This window comes from Vulpes lagopus, chromosome 9 (assembly GCF_018345385.1).
Source record: "Vulpes lagopus strain Blue_001 chromosome 9, ASM1834538v1, whole genome shotgun sequence".
Lineage (NCBI taxonomy): Eukaryota > Metazoa > Chordata > Mammalia > Carnivora > Canidae > Vulpes > Vulpes lagopus.
The window spans coordinates 42,336,036-42,354,473 of NC_054832.1; the positions used below are offsets into that span (position 1 = coordinate 42,336,036).

Here is an 18,438-nt window from a genome sequence, read left to right on the forward strand (position 1 = left end):
CGTTGGAAACATGACCTATTCAAGTCTTCTTTAAGAGATCAACAAGGCATATAAAGATTCAGAAAAACCGTTCAGTAGACTTCTCAAAGTTCTTAATATATTGTCTTAACATGACCATATTTGGGGAATTTGGTTCATATTTGCTTCAATGTAAAATTTATGCAAACTAAGAAAAATGAAAACTTTAACTTTAAATAAGTCAAACTTGGTTATTGTGATTTTGTTAGATATAGAGTGTATAAAAAATTTTAAAAAAGATTTAGAGTGTATTAGAACAGTTCATGTATACTAAACGCAGATATATTATTTGGACATTCCCAGTGAAATGCGTTTAAACTTTTGGGCAAAAAAAAAAAGTCCTTTTTGTCAGTAAACCTTTGTCTCTGATAATTTGCCAAAACCTCTGAATCATAAGAATTCACTAATGTTACTTGAGAACTAAGAAAAAGGAGTTCATATTAAGAGATTATGATAAAATAGGGCAGCCCGGGTGGCTCAGCAGTTCAGCGCCACCTTTGGCCCAGGGCCTGATCCTGGAGACCCAGGATCGAGTCCCACGTCGGGCTCCCTGCATGGAGCCTGCTTCTCCCTCTGCCTGTATCTCTGATCTGACTCTCTCTCTCTCTGTGTCTCTCATGAATAAATAAATAAATAAAATCTTTTAAAAAAGGAAATTATGATAAAATAGATATACATCTGCTTATTTAGGAATTACAGAGATAAGAATAGATGCCATCTGAGATGTTCGCATCTAGAGCATATTGTTTTCCTTCATCCTTTAACTACCAGTTTTTGGTGCCATCTGGACAGAATCAAACTTTTTATTATCTGTATGATAATTGAAACAATCTTGGGTTTCATATAATTCTCTTAAAATATAAAAAATCCTCTCTCAATATAATTCTCTTAAAATAACCAGTTTCAGGGATTATAAGTATTGAAATATCAAGACTTGTGACCTTTAGATCTGTAATCCTATTTTCAGTCATTCTTTGTCTCATCAAAAACAAAAACCAAAAAACAAACCAATCTAAAGGTATATTAGTTAGTTAGTGGTCAAAGTAGACATGGAACTGCCTCTTCTCTGCCTCAGGATCTTCTCTGCCTTATGCCTTATGTCTCTTCACCTATCAGCACTTTGGAATAGTAAAAACAGGGTCTGCAGTTTTATTTATTTGGTGCCATATTGTTGTAACCTTAGAAATGTTTGAAAAAACATAAAAAAATGACAAAAAAATACTTTGTTTGAAAGATAATATAATTTAGGTCATTAATGACTTCATTGACAATTAGAAGTTATGTCGTAGGCCAATCCTAGTTTAGCTAACCTATCCTATCTCCTTTTGCAAATGTAGTACAAGAGATTAACTGAAGTACATGTCCCATTTTGCTGAATTAAACCCTCTAAATAGGAAAGATTATTTTTCCACTTAGGAACGTGGCCACTTACTTGGTTGAAATTCTCTCCTTCTCAGATTTGAAGTGTTTATTCCTTTGATATTTATGCAAAGTTCAGAATTAAAAAAATAATAATAATTCCATGGGACCCAGCTACTGCAGCACCCCCTTCCCCCAGTGATGAGCATTGTTGATGGTATATGCAAGGCAGCTTTTTGTCTATTCTGGGCAGTATAAATTTAATGTGTTGTTTTCGAGTATGTCATGTGTCCAGATGCCACAACAATCTGTGCATTAAAAAGGCATTAAAATAAAAGTAAGTAAAATATTTGTGGGGATTTTTTGATGGAGGCCAGGGAATTAGTGATACTATTATGTTTAGATAAACTAATTCTTCGAGGTTTTAGGAAAAACAAGAGCTTGTTTCCTTACAGCAATTACAAATATTTTATAATGTGTATTTTTAATACTCTCCTACCCTCACCACCTACCCTTTATCTTTTTTTCCCTATTACCTCCTTTTATTACCTATTTTTGTTAATGACATACTGTCTCTATAACCAGATATTTTGCCAAGTGTGGTCCATGTACCACCTGGGATTGAAAACCTTGGCAGGGAGTTGGTGCTTGTTAAAAATTCAGCTTCCTTGGTCTCTCCCCAACCTTCCTGACTGGGTATCTCTGAACAATGAAGCCTGGGACTTTGTATCTTAATCATCACTCAAATGTGAAAGCATAGTTATCTTCAGCTCTTCTTCTGCCCTGTGCCCCCTTCCTGCTATTCCCAAATTCTGAAAAGTCAAACACTAAATGTCTCTTCCTTTTTACTTACTATGTTGCTCTCTTAGTAGATTGCCTTTGGAAAGTACCTAGATTTGTTTTAAGCTTGTTAATTATCTTCAACCTTCTAGCCTTTCTAATCACATTAAAAAGTAACCGCTTTGATTACCTCATTGCCCAATACCCTCTTAATGTTCCCTGTTGAATTTAGAAAAAGTCTGAAGTTTCAGCCAATTTTTAAAAGCTTCTAAAGTTTTGTCAGACTGCCTCATTCAGCCTCCACCAGAGAGGCTGAAGGATCTCCCGGTCCCTGCTGAGGCCTTCCATCTACTTCCAGCAGCGTTTCTCAAATGCTAGTGCACAGAATTACCTATAAGCTGGTTAAAAAGAAAAGTAGTGATTCTTAAACATTAATGGTCAAAAAACAAGAACAAAACGCACAAGCTAAAAACCCCCCTCCCAAAACCCTGGAGACTCATGGACCTGAGCCCTTGAGATTTTGATTCAGTAGGACCATGATGGGGGAGTCTGCATTTTAATGAACATCCCACACAACTCTTGACATTGGTGATGGATGGACAGCATTTTTGACAAATGCTGACCTAGAGCCTCTAGTTGTTCTGTTGAGTTGATATGCCTAACTAGACTCTAGAGACTGGAGTCTTTCTTCTGAGGTGTTCAGTTCCAGCCAGCTGACCCTTCACAAAGGGACTGGGATTCCTCATTTTACCTAGGCCACAGCTAACTCAAGAGAGGCCTGAGTACTCGGTACAGTTTGGAGATAACCTAATAACACATTCCTGTTATCTTTCTTTGCTGTCCAAGATGACACATTTGACCATTTGTCCTCCCCTGAACACTTAAGCCCATTATTCTGTGGCTCATTTTCATTGTTTTACTGAACCAATCTCTTGCTATTTTCTTCCTTCTGGTTCTCTTTATATCCCTCTTGAACCCTATCCACCCTCAAGCACTCCATTGATTATCACTTTACCCTCTTGACATTAATTGAAACCTGATTTTTTGGAATTCTAAATAACGTCGTGAGCCCTGGATCAGAGCAGCTGCGCCAGTACCCACCCCAGTAGCGACCCCTAGTCCCAACATAACGGCTAGGGTTAGGGAGACAGGTTCGCGCCAAAAACGGGTGGGATGTTCATCATACTGATTTTCTAGAGTTTCAGCAGGGTGATAGGTTCATGTTGACCCTCTGTGAAATCAATAATCTGAATGCTATGCGACTCCAGAGGTTCTTTTGTCTTTAAGCGGTTTTTTTTTTCCTTTTGCCTTTAAAAGATACCTGTAATTGCTAATCGGGGCTCTCTTCCTCTTCGGAGGTGGAGAGCCCGTTTGCACAAACGTCCAATAAACCCTCTTGCTAATTGCAAAAAAAAAAAAAAGAAACCTGATTTTTCTCGTAGACACCATTTCCCTAAAGCCTTCTTAAGTGGAGACTCTTCTTTCTTTAACGCTCCCCATACTTGTGGACCAGAAGTCTGGTTGTTATCTTTTTATTTTCATATTGCCACTTCTAGTTCATTTACTTTTCCATGCAAATAAAAACAAACAAGACAAATGAAGCAAGAAACCCATCTCCTTTGTAGCTGATTGCTTCTGACTGTAGTACCCTCGACCTCTCTTTATTGCTGTTAACTGTGGCTATCCAGGTCACTCCTCTGTCTTCCTAACTTAGAGTCTTTCTACCTTAGCCCAAATCCTTCCACCATCACGGGTGCCTTCGCTAACCACATGTGTGAGGTTTGTATTGTTCTGGCTTCTCATTTCCTTAACTTGTCTGCCCTGCTGGATCATAACCTGCTCCGTCACAGCAATAACATCGGTCACTCCACAACTCTCTGTTAATAATCTTTGTTCTCTAGTCAAAGAAACTCTAGTTCTTTTCTTCCCAAAACTTTGGTTGTTTGACCTCATCCAAATCTTTAGGTCCAAAAATTAGTCTACTTTCTGCTTAACTCTACACCCTTTACGGTTTTCACTTCCTTCTCTGGCTTTAGACACCACGGCACATCACTTTATCCACTTTATATAGTATCCTAAGCTTTATGGCCCTATTGCCCTGCTGTCATGCCTCTCTGGGAAAAACCTAAACTTTGTTTAATACAGCTGTCTGTCCCTTCCCAAAGCCAGCAGTGAGCAGCTGAGCATGCAGAAAAAAATAAATGCTATTTTCAATCATGTAGTTTAATGCTACCATGGATTCTTGGTTACCAAATTAATTCAGTCTCATAGTGTTTCTCATTAATCCTGTTTTCCCCGGATAGCCCTCTCTATTTGTACCCAGCATAATTTGTCCCCAGCATAAATTCCAGCCTCTGCACTCTCAAATTTGCAGTTTCTACCTTCCGTTTCACTCTTAGAAGATAATCATGCCTCTTACTTCAGATGAATGTGGAGCTGCCAGGTTGGAACTCCTACTTTGGGCTACCAGAACTCAAAACTTAACACGTATTCTTACTATCTTTTTTTTTTTTCCCTCTTTCCTGTTAAAGTGAAAGAGGTAGCTTGCTATGATTATTATGTCAAGTGTGTGCTGAATTCTGTCCCTTTCTACATACTTGAAAAGCCCAGTAATTTTTAATTTTTTTTTCTGTCTTTTTACCCTCTCACTTTCTGCTACTGGCTCCTTGTACTTATTATTTAGACGGACTCCAGTTTTCATCTGCATTCAAAAACAAGCCCTCAAGAGTAAAACAAAACAAAGTATAACCAAAAAAGCTTCCTTAACCTCTCCCTTCCTCTCTGCATAATATCCTCTCTCTCCCCTTCCCTTTACTTACTTTGTAATAGATATGTCTATGCCTTCCATCTCTGCTGTCTCACCTCTCATATATTCCTTCACCCATGGGAAGTAAGTGTTTTAATGAGTATTTCAGGAAAGAAGCAGGGACCACCATTGTTAAATGATGTCACAAGGGCATAAAACTGATGAATACTCATTTGGTTTAGGTCTAAAGGAGCCATTGCTTCTTTCACTCAGCATACTATTTTTGAGATTTATCTTCATTGTATATTATCAGTATATATATATTTTTTGCTGAGTAATATTACACTGTATGAATGTATGAATAAACCACAGTTCATCAGTTCTTCCATTGATCAACATGGGGGCTATTTCCAAATTTTAGCTATTGTGAATAGAGATACTGTGAACATCCTTATACAAAGCTTTTTTTTGTGAGTGTATGTATTTATCTCTCTTAGATAAATACCTAAGAGTGGAATTGCTGGCAGTTAGCATGGTAAGAAATTGCCAGTTTTCCAAAGTGATTGTGATTTTATACTCTCATCGGCAACGTATCAGGATTTCAGTTGTTTCACATCCAATATTATGTATAGTAAAGCTTTATTTGAACCATTCTAGTGGGTATAGTGAAATTTTAATTCTTATTTTATTTGCATTTTGCTGACTACTAGTGGTGTTGAGCTTCTTCATGTACTTGTCATCTGTTTATTTTCTTTGATGAAGTTTCTGTTCAAGGCTTTCACCTGTTTTTTTTTTTTTTTATTGAGTTGTATGTTGTATATTACCTGAGTAGTTCTTTATATATCCTGAGTGTGAGTTCTTTTTTCAGATACAGATATTACGAGTATTTACAAACTGTTTATAAATTACACATTTATTTTCTTTTTTCTTCCCGGTATCTTTTGCTGAGCAAAAACTAGTTTTGATGAAGTTCAATACATTTTTATTTTTTGCCTTTATGGTCTATCTTGTTTGTGTTCTGAGAAATATTTGCTTACTCCAAGGTCATAAAGATAATCTCGTTTTTTTTTTTCCTAGTAGCTTTATTGTTTTAGCTCTTTTGTTTAGGTCTATGACCTATCCTCAATTGATTTTTACATGTGGTGTGAGATAGGGGTCCAATTTTGGTTTGTTTTCCCATAATGATATACATTCATTATAGTATTCATTTTAGTTCCATCATATGGCTGAAAGATGAGTCCCAACAGCTAAGATTCCTTTCCTAGAATATGACTTTTTGGGGTCACACAGCTAATTATCTTGCAGTTACTTTCCTTAGGAATTTTTATGTCAATGTGGTCAAATGATCAGGATTTTAGAAATCACTTTTCCACGTATTCAAGCCTTTTTTTTTTTTTTAAGATTTATTTATTTGAGAGAGAGAGTACGAGCAGGGGCAAGAAGCAGAGGGAGAAGGAGAAGCAGACTCCCCACTGAGCAGGGAGCCAGATGTGGGACTCAGTCCCAGGACCCTGAGGTCATGACCTGAGCTGAAGGCAGATGCTTAACTGACTGAGCTACCCAGATACCTGCCCCTGACCCAGGTGCCTCTCAAGTTTTGACATATTCCTTCTGTGGCTCTAAAAGAAATTAATTTGACAAAGTGAAGATGAGGTGGACACTTTGATCCCTGAAAACACTTAGAAGACCACTGTTTAACTCTCCAGTTTTACATAATAGGACTTTGTCCTGCTTGTAATAATTTATCTCAATATATATATATATTTATGTCAAAGTATTCATTGTCTACTGTGTCACACTTTGATAGTGTCCCAAATGACTTATTTTTTTCATTTCCTTAAGTTTGGAGGATTATCTCTGGAAATCTGAATCATGTGCCCTTGCTTGAAATATTAAAATATAGATTTCACAAATGGGGGAATATGAAAATGACATTTAAAGTACATTGCAGAGCATGAGTAAATTCATAAAAATGTGAATGAGCTTGTCAAAATCATGGAACTAAAAGCTGAATTTGATAGTACACCAGAATATGAGTAAGGAGAACAGACACTTGTGTTATTAATGGTCCTGTATATTAAGAGTTTTTGCTTTATCTAGGAAATGGGCCATTATTTGGATGACTTAAATATGCTGCTTACACAATCAGCTTTGAATTTTTAAAACATCAGTCTGGAATAATGAATGCATCAGATCAGGGACAAGTGCCTTCTTTATTTACCCACTACTCTGTTCATCCCAACATCTGGCATAAGATTTTATTTTCATGATTGGTTCTCAATTCTGATCCAGCCATAACCAAACATCTTTTCTGCTTATTTATAACTTCATACTAAAGTAAGAATTTTTTTGAAGGAAGGGTCTTTTAGCCTTAAAAACTGAGATCATTATTTTTTCTGTGGTCATGGATTGAATTTTTAATAACCTGTGTTTTGATCTGTATTTAAATGTCACAGTCTGGATTGAATGCTTTTTCTGGAAGCAGAGACATATGTGAAGGCTTCAGGTTTCTTATTTCTTTACTTGTTCTTTCTGGATTTCATAAAAAAGGTATAAATGAGCAATAAAATACCTTGGTCAGAATGTGATAGGATATTGTACTACCTTTGTTTGTTTTTAAAGGTCTCATATTGTTTTCAAAAATACATGTGGCAAATTGCTGTGTAAAATTAGGTTAAGAAAGGATATTAAAAACAAAAACATTCTCTTTAATCTGAAAAGTCCTGGAGAGTGTTAAGTTTTAATTAAATAAAAATTAATTATGAAGTATTTTAATATGCAATTTAGGCATTAAATAAAATTAGCATTTTTTTCTTCCTTAAGTATGTGTTATCAAGTTTCAGGAATGTTAAAAACTTCTCTGATGATTTAATCTGAAATCATTCCTACAGCGAAATTCATAAATAATAAATATTATATTATTAATCCATATTTTAGTTTAGCTGGGTCTCAGAGCAAGTTAGTTCCTCAGGGAATGCGGTGTTCTTTATAAAAGAAGGTGATGAGATGTAATCTCCAAGGAATTAAATTGTGAAAACAATCTTGGTATTGTACATGCTAATATAAATCTGTTATTCCCTTTCTGCATCTATCACAACACATTTTAAATTGTGGCTGATCTTGTATGCAAATAGCTGTCTTATTAGAAATTGCGGCTCAATGTGCTAATGTCTCCCTGGATTTCTTGGGAGTTTGCTATCTTACCATCAAAGCAATAGAAATGAATGATGATTACTGCAAGGCTTTGAAGAACAAAGAAAAGTCAGAACATTTTAGAGGTTCTAGATGTCCGAGGCACTGACAGTTTGCACCATACACATGAATGGGAATCTCTTTCGATCATTTAAAATAGCCTCAATCTGTTTATTAGAAAAGTAAGATATTTTCTGCCTTCTTATGTTTGTTACAGCTAATAAAATATAAGTCATTTTTGCATGGGTGTGTTCTCTAGGCCTGGTTTGGTTTCAACATTTGGTAAAATTTTATTTTGCTTAAAGAATAGAATAGTGTAAATAAAGAATAGAACAGAATAATTTCAGGGAATAAAGTTTTAAAATTTGAAATTTTGGTTAAGGATTATCAGTCACTAAAATCATTAGGAACAAAAATTTAAAGCTAGTTCTTTAATGCATCTCTTAGGTTGATATTCTTTTAAAGATTTTATATTCACAGGTTATATGCATATAAAATGTATCCATAGAATACCGGCCTTTATAAAAATCCAGGTTTTTTTTTTTTTTTAGCTTTTTTTGGTATCACTTTATTTAAAGTACATTTTAAAATAAGTAAAATCTAATTCACTTTGTTGAAAAGATACTCTCTATGAATCTCTTCCTTTTTTATTTACTATCGGTAAGGAATGAATAAAATACTGACCTCTAAAATGTTATCTCTGTTAGGATGTTGATTCAAATAACCAAGAAGGAATTGAGGGACGCAGTGAGTGATCATTTTGGTACTTAGCCTTAGTAATTTGCTTTTTAAAAATTTAAGCTATTCCATAAAGGCAGCACACAAAACTAAGTTGAAAAGGAAATAATGTCTGTGTATTTATTTATTTAAGCCAACTTCTCTCCTAAAATGGAGTAATATTTTTTTAGCCCCTTAATAATCAAGATTAAAATAACTTGCCTTGACTCCTCTTTACAATTAGTAAATGCAAAACACTATGCAAATGGATTGCTATATGAATAAATTATAACATATCTATTGATATTTTTATGATGCTTGTATTAATGTTCTGAATAATAACAAGTGAGAACATAGGATTAGGTGAGACTTAGTTTCATTTTTGAAATTTTAAGTTTGTATTATCTTAGATATGATAACTACATGTTTTATTAGAGACGAAGATTTAATTTATTTGACTTTTTGTCTTACTTTGCACATTCTTCAATATTACCATAATGTTAAATCTGAAGATTATTACAAATAGAGACATAGATTTCTTTTTAGCAGAATTTATAGTTTTTTACACATAAGTAGTAATTTTTAATTTGGGGGTGCCATTTACTGTATTAGGTGGTATCATTGTTGGGATTGCCCTGTGTGACCATATGTGTAAATAAGCAATACAGTTTGATCTAAACCAATTTCAAAGACATCTGGCATTTGAGAACCTTAATAATGTTCTTTAGGATAATTATAGTCCAGCAGCTTATACAGGACATCTATATATACTTGTTTTCCTTAGGGTGATTCTGTCAGCTGTAACAAATAAATCTAAAATGTATAGATGCTCAAATGCTACAAGTTACTTCTTGTCCTCACAGCAGCCTGAAAGAGAAAAAACAAGTAGGTTGAGTAGCTTTCCTTTGTGTAGTCATTCAGGGCCCAGGATGTCATAGGCTCTTGCCATCTTCATTAGATTATTTTCAGCACCACTCTGGGGGCATCTCATTTTAGCCAGATGAATGAGCACATGTGGAAAGTCTTTATAGGTTGGTTCTAGAAGTAGCAAACACTAATTTTTCATATTCTGTTGGCTGAAACTTAACCACATGCCCATAGCTAGCCTTAGAAGAAGGTGGAAACTCTGTCAAGGGAGCTCAGGAAAAAAGAAAAAGCAAAAACAAAGGAGAACATGTATTTTAGTAAGCAGCTAGCAATTTTTCCCATAGTTCACCTTTCTGGTCATGAGACAGCGATGCACAACATTTTTCTTATCTCTTTTGTAGGAAGATCTTAAAGTTCCCTACTTACTGCATCCAGAACAAAGTCAAAGATCTCAAGCCAGTGCACAGTGCTCCTTCTCAGGTTTGAATGTGGATCCTTGAAGTTTACAGACAAACTTTCCTAATGGTGAAGCAGAGAATAATAACTGCTTCATATCCCCTATAATCATTCCCATTTAGAAAGGGAAGAATGGGAAAAATGGGAACCACACAAGAAGCACTGATCCAACATGAGGCCACTGAGAAGGCCCATTCATTGTACTGACAGAAGTTTCTTCCTTGGACCATAATTATGATTTTTTTAGAAGTGAAATTCCTTTGTCCGTTGTTCTTTATGGCTCTGTCTTCTGGAGGATTCTGCGTCCTAGTCACTTGTGAAGTGGCTGTTACAAATCTATAGCATTTGCCTTCCTTGAGAGCTGCAACGGGCTAATTTAAGTTTACAGAGGTCCAAGGATTTATTTTCATTCTCATACTTTTTTTAAGACAAATTTGGTTTCCTTGTAAATATAATTCCCTCAGATTTTAGTAGCCGTCTTAATATTTCTGGCTAGTTTCATATGACCATGCAGTTTCTTTCCATAGTTCTCACACCTATTTATTTTCTATTCCTCAGAACTCTTCTACTTGTCTCTTTCTACCTGATAGTGGCTGCTTCCAGGTGATCTGAAGCAATAGGTTCAGGTGAGAGAAGAGCATCCCAATCTACTTTTTATCTCTCTCTCTCTATCTCTTTGAGAAGTCTTAATGGACCTTTCATCTTCAAAGCCTTTTTCTCTTTTATTTCTTGCTATTTGGCTTTTAGAAGCTGGCTTTTCCAACCTTGTTAGTCCCCAAATTACGTAGCTCTCTATCACTTTGTATTTTTGATTATGAATTGGCCAGTTCTTGCCTCACCACATCTTTATTCCGTAGTTCCTTACTAGAAGCAGTGAGGACCAATTTCTAGGCGCCACTCTGGGAACAATTAAGTCTGTAATAAATAGACCTCACCACCCAACATATATAAGTACCCTAGAATTTCATTCCTTTTTCAGTCATTCTACTTTTTGGTAAAGTACTAAGATGATAAACAAGCTAGAGTTTATCCTCTTCCACCCCAGGCTGACCAAAGGTACTGCATTCATACAGGTACCCTTAAGGTTTGTCAGGGGATAATTTCGGTTCTAGCCAATTGGAAGGTGAAAGAGAACACAGCCTTCAATAAAGATTTTAATGTTCAGGTCTAGAAGTGACATACATGACTTCCATTCATATTCTTTTGACAAGCACTAACTTACATGTTTGAAATGAGGCTAGGAAACATAGTCTAACTCTGTGCCAGGAAGAAAAGGAGAATTTGAATTTTAGTGAGTAGGTTATAATCTCTGCCACATATTTTTTCAAGTTTCTTTTTTTTTTAAGTTTCTTTTTTAAATTCAATTTGCCAAGCATATAGCATAACATCCAGTGCTCATCTCGTCAATTTTTTTAGTTTTTATTTAAATTCCAGCTAGTTAGCAGTGTAATATTAGTTTCAGTTGCACAGTATAGTGATTGAGCACTTCCGTACAACACCCAGTGCTCCTTGCAAGTGCCCTCCATAATACCCATCGCCTATTTCACTGTGGCCCAACCCCTCTTCCCTCTGGTAACCATCAGTTTGTTTTCTGTAGTTAGGAATCTGTTTCTTGATTTCCCTCTCTCTCCTGTCCTTTTTTTTAATTTTTTTTCTCCTTTGCTTGTTTGTTTCTTAAATTCCACATGTCTGCCACATATTTAAATTCAATAAAAATAATAAGATTTGAAAGATGTGTTGTGGACTAAATCAAACAGTGCATATAATGTAGTAAGCATGAGAATATTAGGAAATGGTAGCAATTTATACTATTTATAGGAGAGACAGACTAGAACTCAAATTTATGCACTTTGTTACCTATGTCATGCCTTTTTTAAAATGTCATGTCTTTTAAAACAAGATTCAAAGTAACTGAGATTCAAACTTTAGCCTTTTTGTGTAACAACAGGTAATTGGAAAGAAACATACTGCCAAGAGCATGCCTATAACCCCAACCCGTCTGAATAAATAGTACATGATTTTCACATTTACATATAATACTCTCTAACACTTTGGTTTAATTGGGTATTGATAATACTTGATAAAATGAATGTTACCAAGAACAAATAATTGGGAAATTTAATTACCACCAATTGTATCCTGGATAATTTATTTGAAAGAATTTTGTGTTCTTTACTGATATCTAATGGGAATAAGTCAAAGACATTTTTACCCATTGCTTTAAAAATGAATTTTATGGAATAAATTATTCCTGAAGTTTGTAGATAGTCCTTTTGATTTTTTTAGGACTTCATCATAATTATTTTCTTTCTTTGCAGCAGGCATTTTGGAGATCAAAGATGGGTAGAAAAGATGCCTCCACTATAAAACTTCCTGTTGATCAGTACAGAAAGCAAATTGGTAAGCAATGAATTCCCTTTGATACATTCCTGTGAATTAAGATAAAGAAAAAAGCAATTATGTGTGATATTAAGAAAATAACTTTTCCCTAATACATATGATACACAGAATATGAATACAAAGGATTATATAGTTTTTAAAGAGCAAAAAATAAGTATAGCCCTGCTTACTAATGCAGAAATACACTTTGTGTACTTGTGATTTTCAAAGCTCTTATAATTTTTATTAACTTAATAAAAACAAAAATACATTTTATTATTTTTAAGGCTAGAAGCTTTTATATAGTAAATATTTTAGTATCATCATTTATTAAATCATTTCTTTTTATTCATGTAAAAATTTTGTTGATTCAATGACAATAGTTTAATAAGCCTGAAATTCCTTAAAGTTTTATTTTAACAAAATGGTGGACCAAAGTCCACTCACCAACATGAAAAAAAAACAACAACAACAAAAAAACCAGGAAGCTTATCTATTTTAGACTATATGCTAAGTATAAGATTTTCTACCCATTCTTTTCAAAGGTACATGGAGTGTTTATAAAAAATTTACCCACATACAAAGTCATAAACCAAATCCCCCCAATTTTAATGAATCTGTATCCTACAACTTTGAGCAAAGTGTAGGAAAATTAGAAATTAGAAATCAGAAGCAAAAAAGGTAACTTATCCTTTCCCATTTTGCATCTTGTCTTTTTACATGGTCCTACTCATTCCCACCCATTCCCACTTCTTTGGAAATAGAAAAATAATAATTAATAAAAATACTTCTAAAAAACTGAATGATAAACAGAGAAGTTATAACAGAAGTCAGAAAATAATTATTAATACCAAAAGAGAATACACTTATTTTCTAAATGTGATATATAAGGAATACTCCATAAAGATATTTTTGTAAAACAAAGGAGATACAAAAATGAAAAGAATATCTAGACTATATATAACCAATTGAAAATTTATATGTAGAGAAATAAAGTCTTACTATAAATAACTAAAGTAATCTGGAAACCCAGTGGTAAAATGGGTACAAAAAACGAAGAGGCAATTCATGAAAGAGGAAATCTAAATAGGCAAAAAGAATAAAAACAACTGCTACTACAATAAAAAAAATGATATCAAAAGAGCCTTACAAAATGATCTGACTTATCTAACTGATAAAAGCATATTACAAAAGTATTTCTAACTAGATTGATTTCTTTTTTTTAGAAGTTTTATTTATTTATTCATGAAAGATAGAGAGGCCGAGACACAGGCAGAGGGAGAAGACACAGGCAGAGGGAGAAGCAGGCTCCAAGCAGGGAGCCTGATGTGGGACTCGATCCCGGGTCTCCAGGATCATGCCCTGCGCCAAAAGCAGATGCTCACCTGCTGAGCTACCCAGTCATCCCATAACTAGATTAATTTCTTGAAGGATGGTTTATGATGTTTGATTTTTTTTTGTATATCCTTTCTTCCTTCACTTGTAGGATGCCTGATGAATGAATAGTGTGGGTTGTTATGTTATTTACGTTTAAATAGGACTGACTTGATCATATTAAAGTCTCTGATCCAATGGCATCTGCTGACCACATAGAGAATAATCATATTGTGGATCAATTCATAGTCCAAATATTAAATACAAATTCTTAGAATTTTGACAAGCATATATACCCAGGTAACCAGAAATACCAATCAAAATAGAAACATTTCCATTTTCTCAGGTAAATCTTCGTATTTGCTTCCAGTCAGTCTTTACTTATCTCCTTATGCATATGCAACCACTGTTCTGATTTCTATCACCATAGATGATTTTTTTGCTAAAAAAAAATCTTGCAAAGGCTTTTATTGAAATTGAATTTTATGTAACAATCAATTTTGGAGAATAGACACTAAAAATCTAAAGTCTTCTGTTTTATAAACATGACATATTTTTCCTTTTATTTACTTTTATTCATATTTATTAGAGCCCAGGGAGGGTAAGACAAAGTGATATAATTATGAAGGCCTCAGCCCTGTTCTTATACTAAATTGTTCAGAGGGTGCTGTGATAGGCATTATATTCCCATACAAAGTTCTCTTTCCTGTTTTACTTCTTCTTGAAAATATTAACTTCACAGATGCACCTGTCTCACAAGATTCTTTGGAGATCCATAAGAAGGGTTAGACCAGTTTTTAAACTATAGTGTTGCATGGATACGAGTTATCCTGTGTGTGTGTACTTTGCAAATATAATAATCGTAATCAAACACAATATACTAAAAGTAAGAGCGGTGGTATACTTTTCTTCACTACTTTTAAGGATAATGCATTGCAGTCTTAAGATATGCATATATGTATATACATAAGTATATATGCATATACTATAGAATATTATAATATCTAAGTTTTTGTAAAGACAGAGAGATGAAATAGAAAAGATTACTGACCAGTTAGTTAATACAAACTAATTAATTACGACATTAACTAATTCAAGGATTTTTCTTAAGGAGGGATTTTTTGATATTCTGTATCAGGGTTAGAAAATACCACAAGCCTAAAATCATACTAAGGATGATAGATCTATCACTGGCACTGTCTCCCCTAAATGGAGTCCTATGCAGATGTTTCCCAGATCTGATCAAAAATGTGAGGAGAGAATAAAGCAGCTAAAATTATCTTGAAGAGATATTTCAGTATTGGTGGTTAAAAAAAGAGAAATATAATTAGCAAATGAAATGAGTATCATAGTGGGTTTTTTTTTTTACTATTAAAGTTATTGGTAAGCTACTTTAGTTGCTAGTTAATAAACATTCACAAAGAATAGTGGCATTACATATGTGCATTGTCCTCTTCTTACTAAATCTCACTTATTTATATAATTTCTGTTTGGTCAATCAGGAACTGTATTTGGTAATACCATGCTGTTTTTTGAATGATGATTTTAATATCACTGTTTAATGTTTATCTTCTGCCAAAAGTTTTGCCTTTTCAATTAGTTACTAAATGACAGTGATTAATGGCTTTCATAAAAGCTTTCTTTATATTATTCTTTGCTCAAGTAAGAATAAAGTGGGCCGATGCTGAGTGGAAACACCTTGTAGATACTGATCTTCACACTAAACGGACACTGTTTTAATTACTATAACATGATCTTGAAATGTGTAGAGAACTAAGATGAAATACCTTCTTGCTTTCCAGGCAATGCACCTAAGAAAAACAATATTCTGAAATATTACCGGCTAAAGCAAATTGGTTTTGGTCCTATCATTTCTTCAGATATAATATTGAAAAAATGGATAGTAAGATTGCGTAATATTACATGTATTGTTCTAGAGATAAATCATTTCAAAATTGGAAGAAAATTTTATAAACTGCTTTAACATAATTATTTTCTAAATATATGTTTTTAAGTATATCAGGCCAAATAATATTTATATGTGCTAGGTAAATCATTATAAAAAGACAACTAATTTACTTGTCAATCTCTTTTTCTTATATATTAAAGTTTGCTAACAATTATTAAGCATCTTGTGCCACAGACACCTCTTATTTTATCTTCACAGTAGTCCTGTAAGAGAGCAACTACTATTATCTCCATTATTAAGATTAGGAAGATTTGGCACAGATGGGTTAAAGAATTTCCCAAGGTTCTACAATTGGTAGGAGGTAGAGCCAGAACTCAATTCCAAAGAATTGACCACAGAATCCCTTCACTATACTACTTCCTTGGGGTTGAAGACTATAGTAGGTACTGGCAGATGAAAGATAATTAAGTCATAAGATTTGAGTTCATGGAATTGACAGTATAATAGCATTTGGCTGTCAGGAGATTCTGAGGTAACTCCGCTCCTAATTTAGAAAGACAAAAATACGATGCTTCCATTTCTTCTCTATTTTTAAAATTTCATCTTACTTTTTATGATATTGACATACCATTTCTTAAAAGTTTTTATTAAAATTCCAGCTACTTAGTATACACTGTAATATTAGTTTTAGGTGAACAATTTACTGATTTATCCCTTCCATACAACACCCAGTGCTCATCACTACAAGTGTATGTATTAACCGCCATCACCTATTTAACTCATCCCCCTACTCTTGCTGGTAACTATTTTTGTTCTTTATAGTTGAGTCTATTTCTTGGTTCTCCTCTCTCCTCTCTCTATGTTTCTTAAGTTCCACACATGAGTAAAATCATATGGTATTTGTCTTTCTCTGACTGTTTCACTTAGCATAATACTCTTTAGCTCCATCCACATCTTTGGAAATGGCAAGATTTCATTCTTTTTGATGGCTGAGCAATATTCCATTGTGTGTGTATTGTGTGTATGTATCCACAATGTAATATATTACTTTGATATTACTTTTATATCATACTAATTATATATTAGTATATATACTACACACTACATCTTATTTATCCATTCACCAACGATGGACATTTGGGCTTTTTCCATAATTTGACTTTTTTTCTTAAAGATTTTATGTATGTATTTATGAGAGATACACAGAGAGAGGCAGAGACACAGGGAGAGGGAGAAGCAGGTTCCCTGCAGGGAGCCCAATGTGGGACTCAATCCCGGGACCCCGGATCACACCCTGAGCTGAAGGCAGATGCTCAACCACTGAGCCACCCAGGTGTCCCCATAATTTGGCTATTGTTGATAATGATGCTAAAACATCAGGGTGCATGTGTCCCTTTGAATCAGTATTTTTATGTCCTTTGAGTAAATACATAATAGTGGAACTGCTGGGTTGTAGGGCAGTTCTATTTTTAACATTTTGAGAAACCTTCACACTGTTTTCCAGAGTGGTTGCACCAGCTTGCACTCCCACCAACAGTGTAAGAGGGTTCCCTTTTCTTCCCCATCCTTGCCAACATCTGTTATTTCCTGAGTTATTAATTTTAGCCATTCTGACTGGTGTGAGGTGATATCTCATTGTAGTTTAGGTTTGTATTTCCCTGATGATGAGTGATGTTGAGCATCTTTTCATGTGTCTATTAGCCATCTGTATGTCTTTTTTGAAAAATGTGTATTCATGTCTTCTGCTTATTTCTTAACTGGATTATTTATTTTTTAGGTTTTGAGTTTGAGGAGTTCTTTCTAGATTCTGGATACTAGCCCTTTATATAAAATGTCATTTGCAAATATCTTCTCCCATTCTGTAGGTTGCCTTTTTGTTGTTGTTGTTAACTGTTTTCTTTGCTGTGCAGAAGCTTTTTATCTTGATGAAGTCCCAATAGTTCATTTTAGCTTTTTTTTCCCTTGCCTCCAGAGACATGTCTATTAAGAGGTTGCTACAGCCAATGTCAAAGAGGTTGCTGCCTGTCTTCTCCTCTAGGATTTTGATGGTTTCCTTTCTGACATTTAGGTCTTTCATCCATTTTGAATTTATTTTTGTGTGTGGTGTAAGAAAGTGGTCCAGTTTCATTCTTCTGCACTTTACTGTATAGTTTCCCCAATACCATGTATTGAAGAGAGTGTCTTTTTTCCCACTGGATATTCTTTCCTGCTTTGTCGAAGATGGGTTGGCCATATAGTTATGGGTCCATTTCTGGATTCTCTAATCTGTTGCACTGATCTATGTGTCTGTTTTTGTGCCAGTACCATACGGTCTGGATGACTGGAGTCTTGTAATATAGCTTGAAGTCTGGAATTGTCATGCTTCGAGATTGCTTTGGCTATTTGTGTCTCTTGTGGTTCCATACAAATTTTAGGATTTTTGTTCTAGCTATGCAAAAAATGCTGGTGGTATTTTGATAGGGATTGCATTAGATGTTTAGATTGATTTGAGTAGTATAAACATTTTATTATTCTTCCAATCCACGAGCATGGAATGTTTTTCCATTTCTTTGTATCCTCTTCAATTTCTTTCATAAATGTTCTCTAGTTTTCAGAATACAGATCTTTTACCTCTTTTGTTAGGTTTATTGCTAGGTATCTT

The 18,438-nt window shown here is 34.4% G+C and overlaps 1 protein-coding gene across 8 annotated transcripts in view; it reads left to right on the top strand.

Annotated features, from left to right (window-relative positions):
- TRIQK (triple QxxK/R motif containing) overlaps window positions 1–18,438 on the top strand; it is an 85,362-nt gene that overhangs the window by 32,160 nt on the left and 34,764 nt on the right. For 4 of the 8 annotated variants that reach the window (XM_041769467.1, XM_041769474.1, XM_041769475.1 and 1 more), the window contains one exon: window positions 12,454–12,535. In XM_041769467.1, the coding sequence (XP_041625401.1) occupies window positions 12,475–12,535 (61 nt within the window). In that variant the 5' untranslated portion in view covers window positions 12,454–12,474. Of the gene's footprint in view, window positions 1–10,693; window positions 10,762–12,453; window positions 12,536–18,438 lie in introns of all 8 variants that reach the window. The other 4 variants (XM_041769470.1, XM_041769473.1, XM_041769468.1 and 1 more) reach the window with 3 other exon arrangements.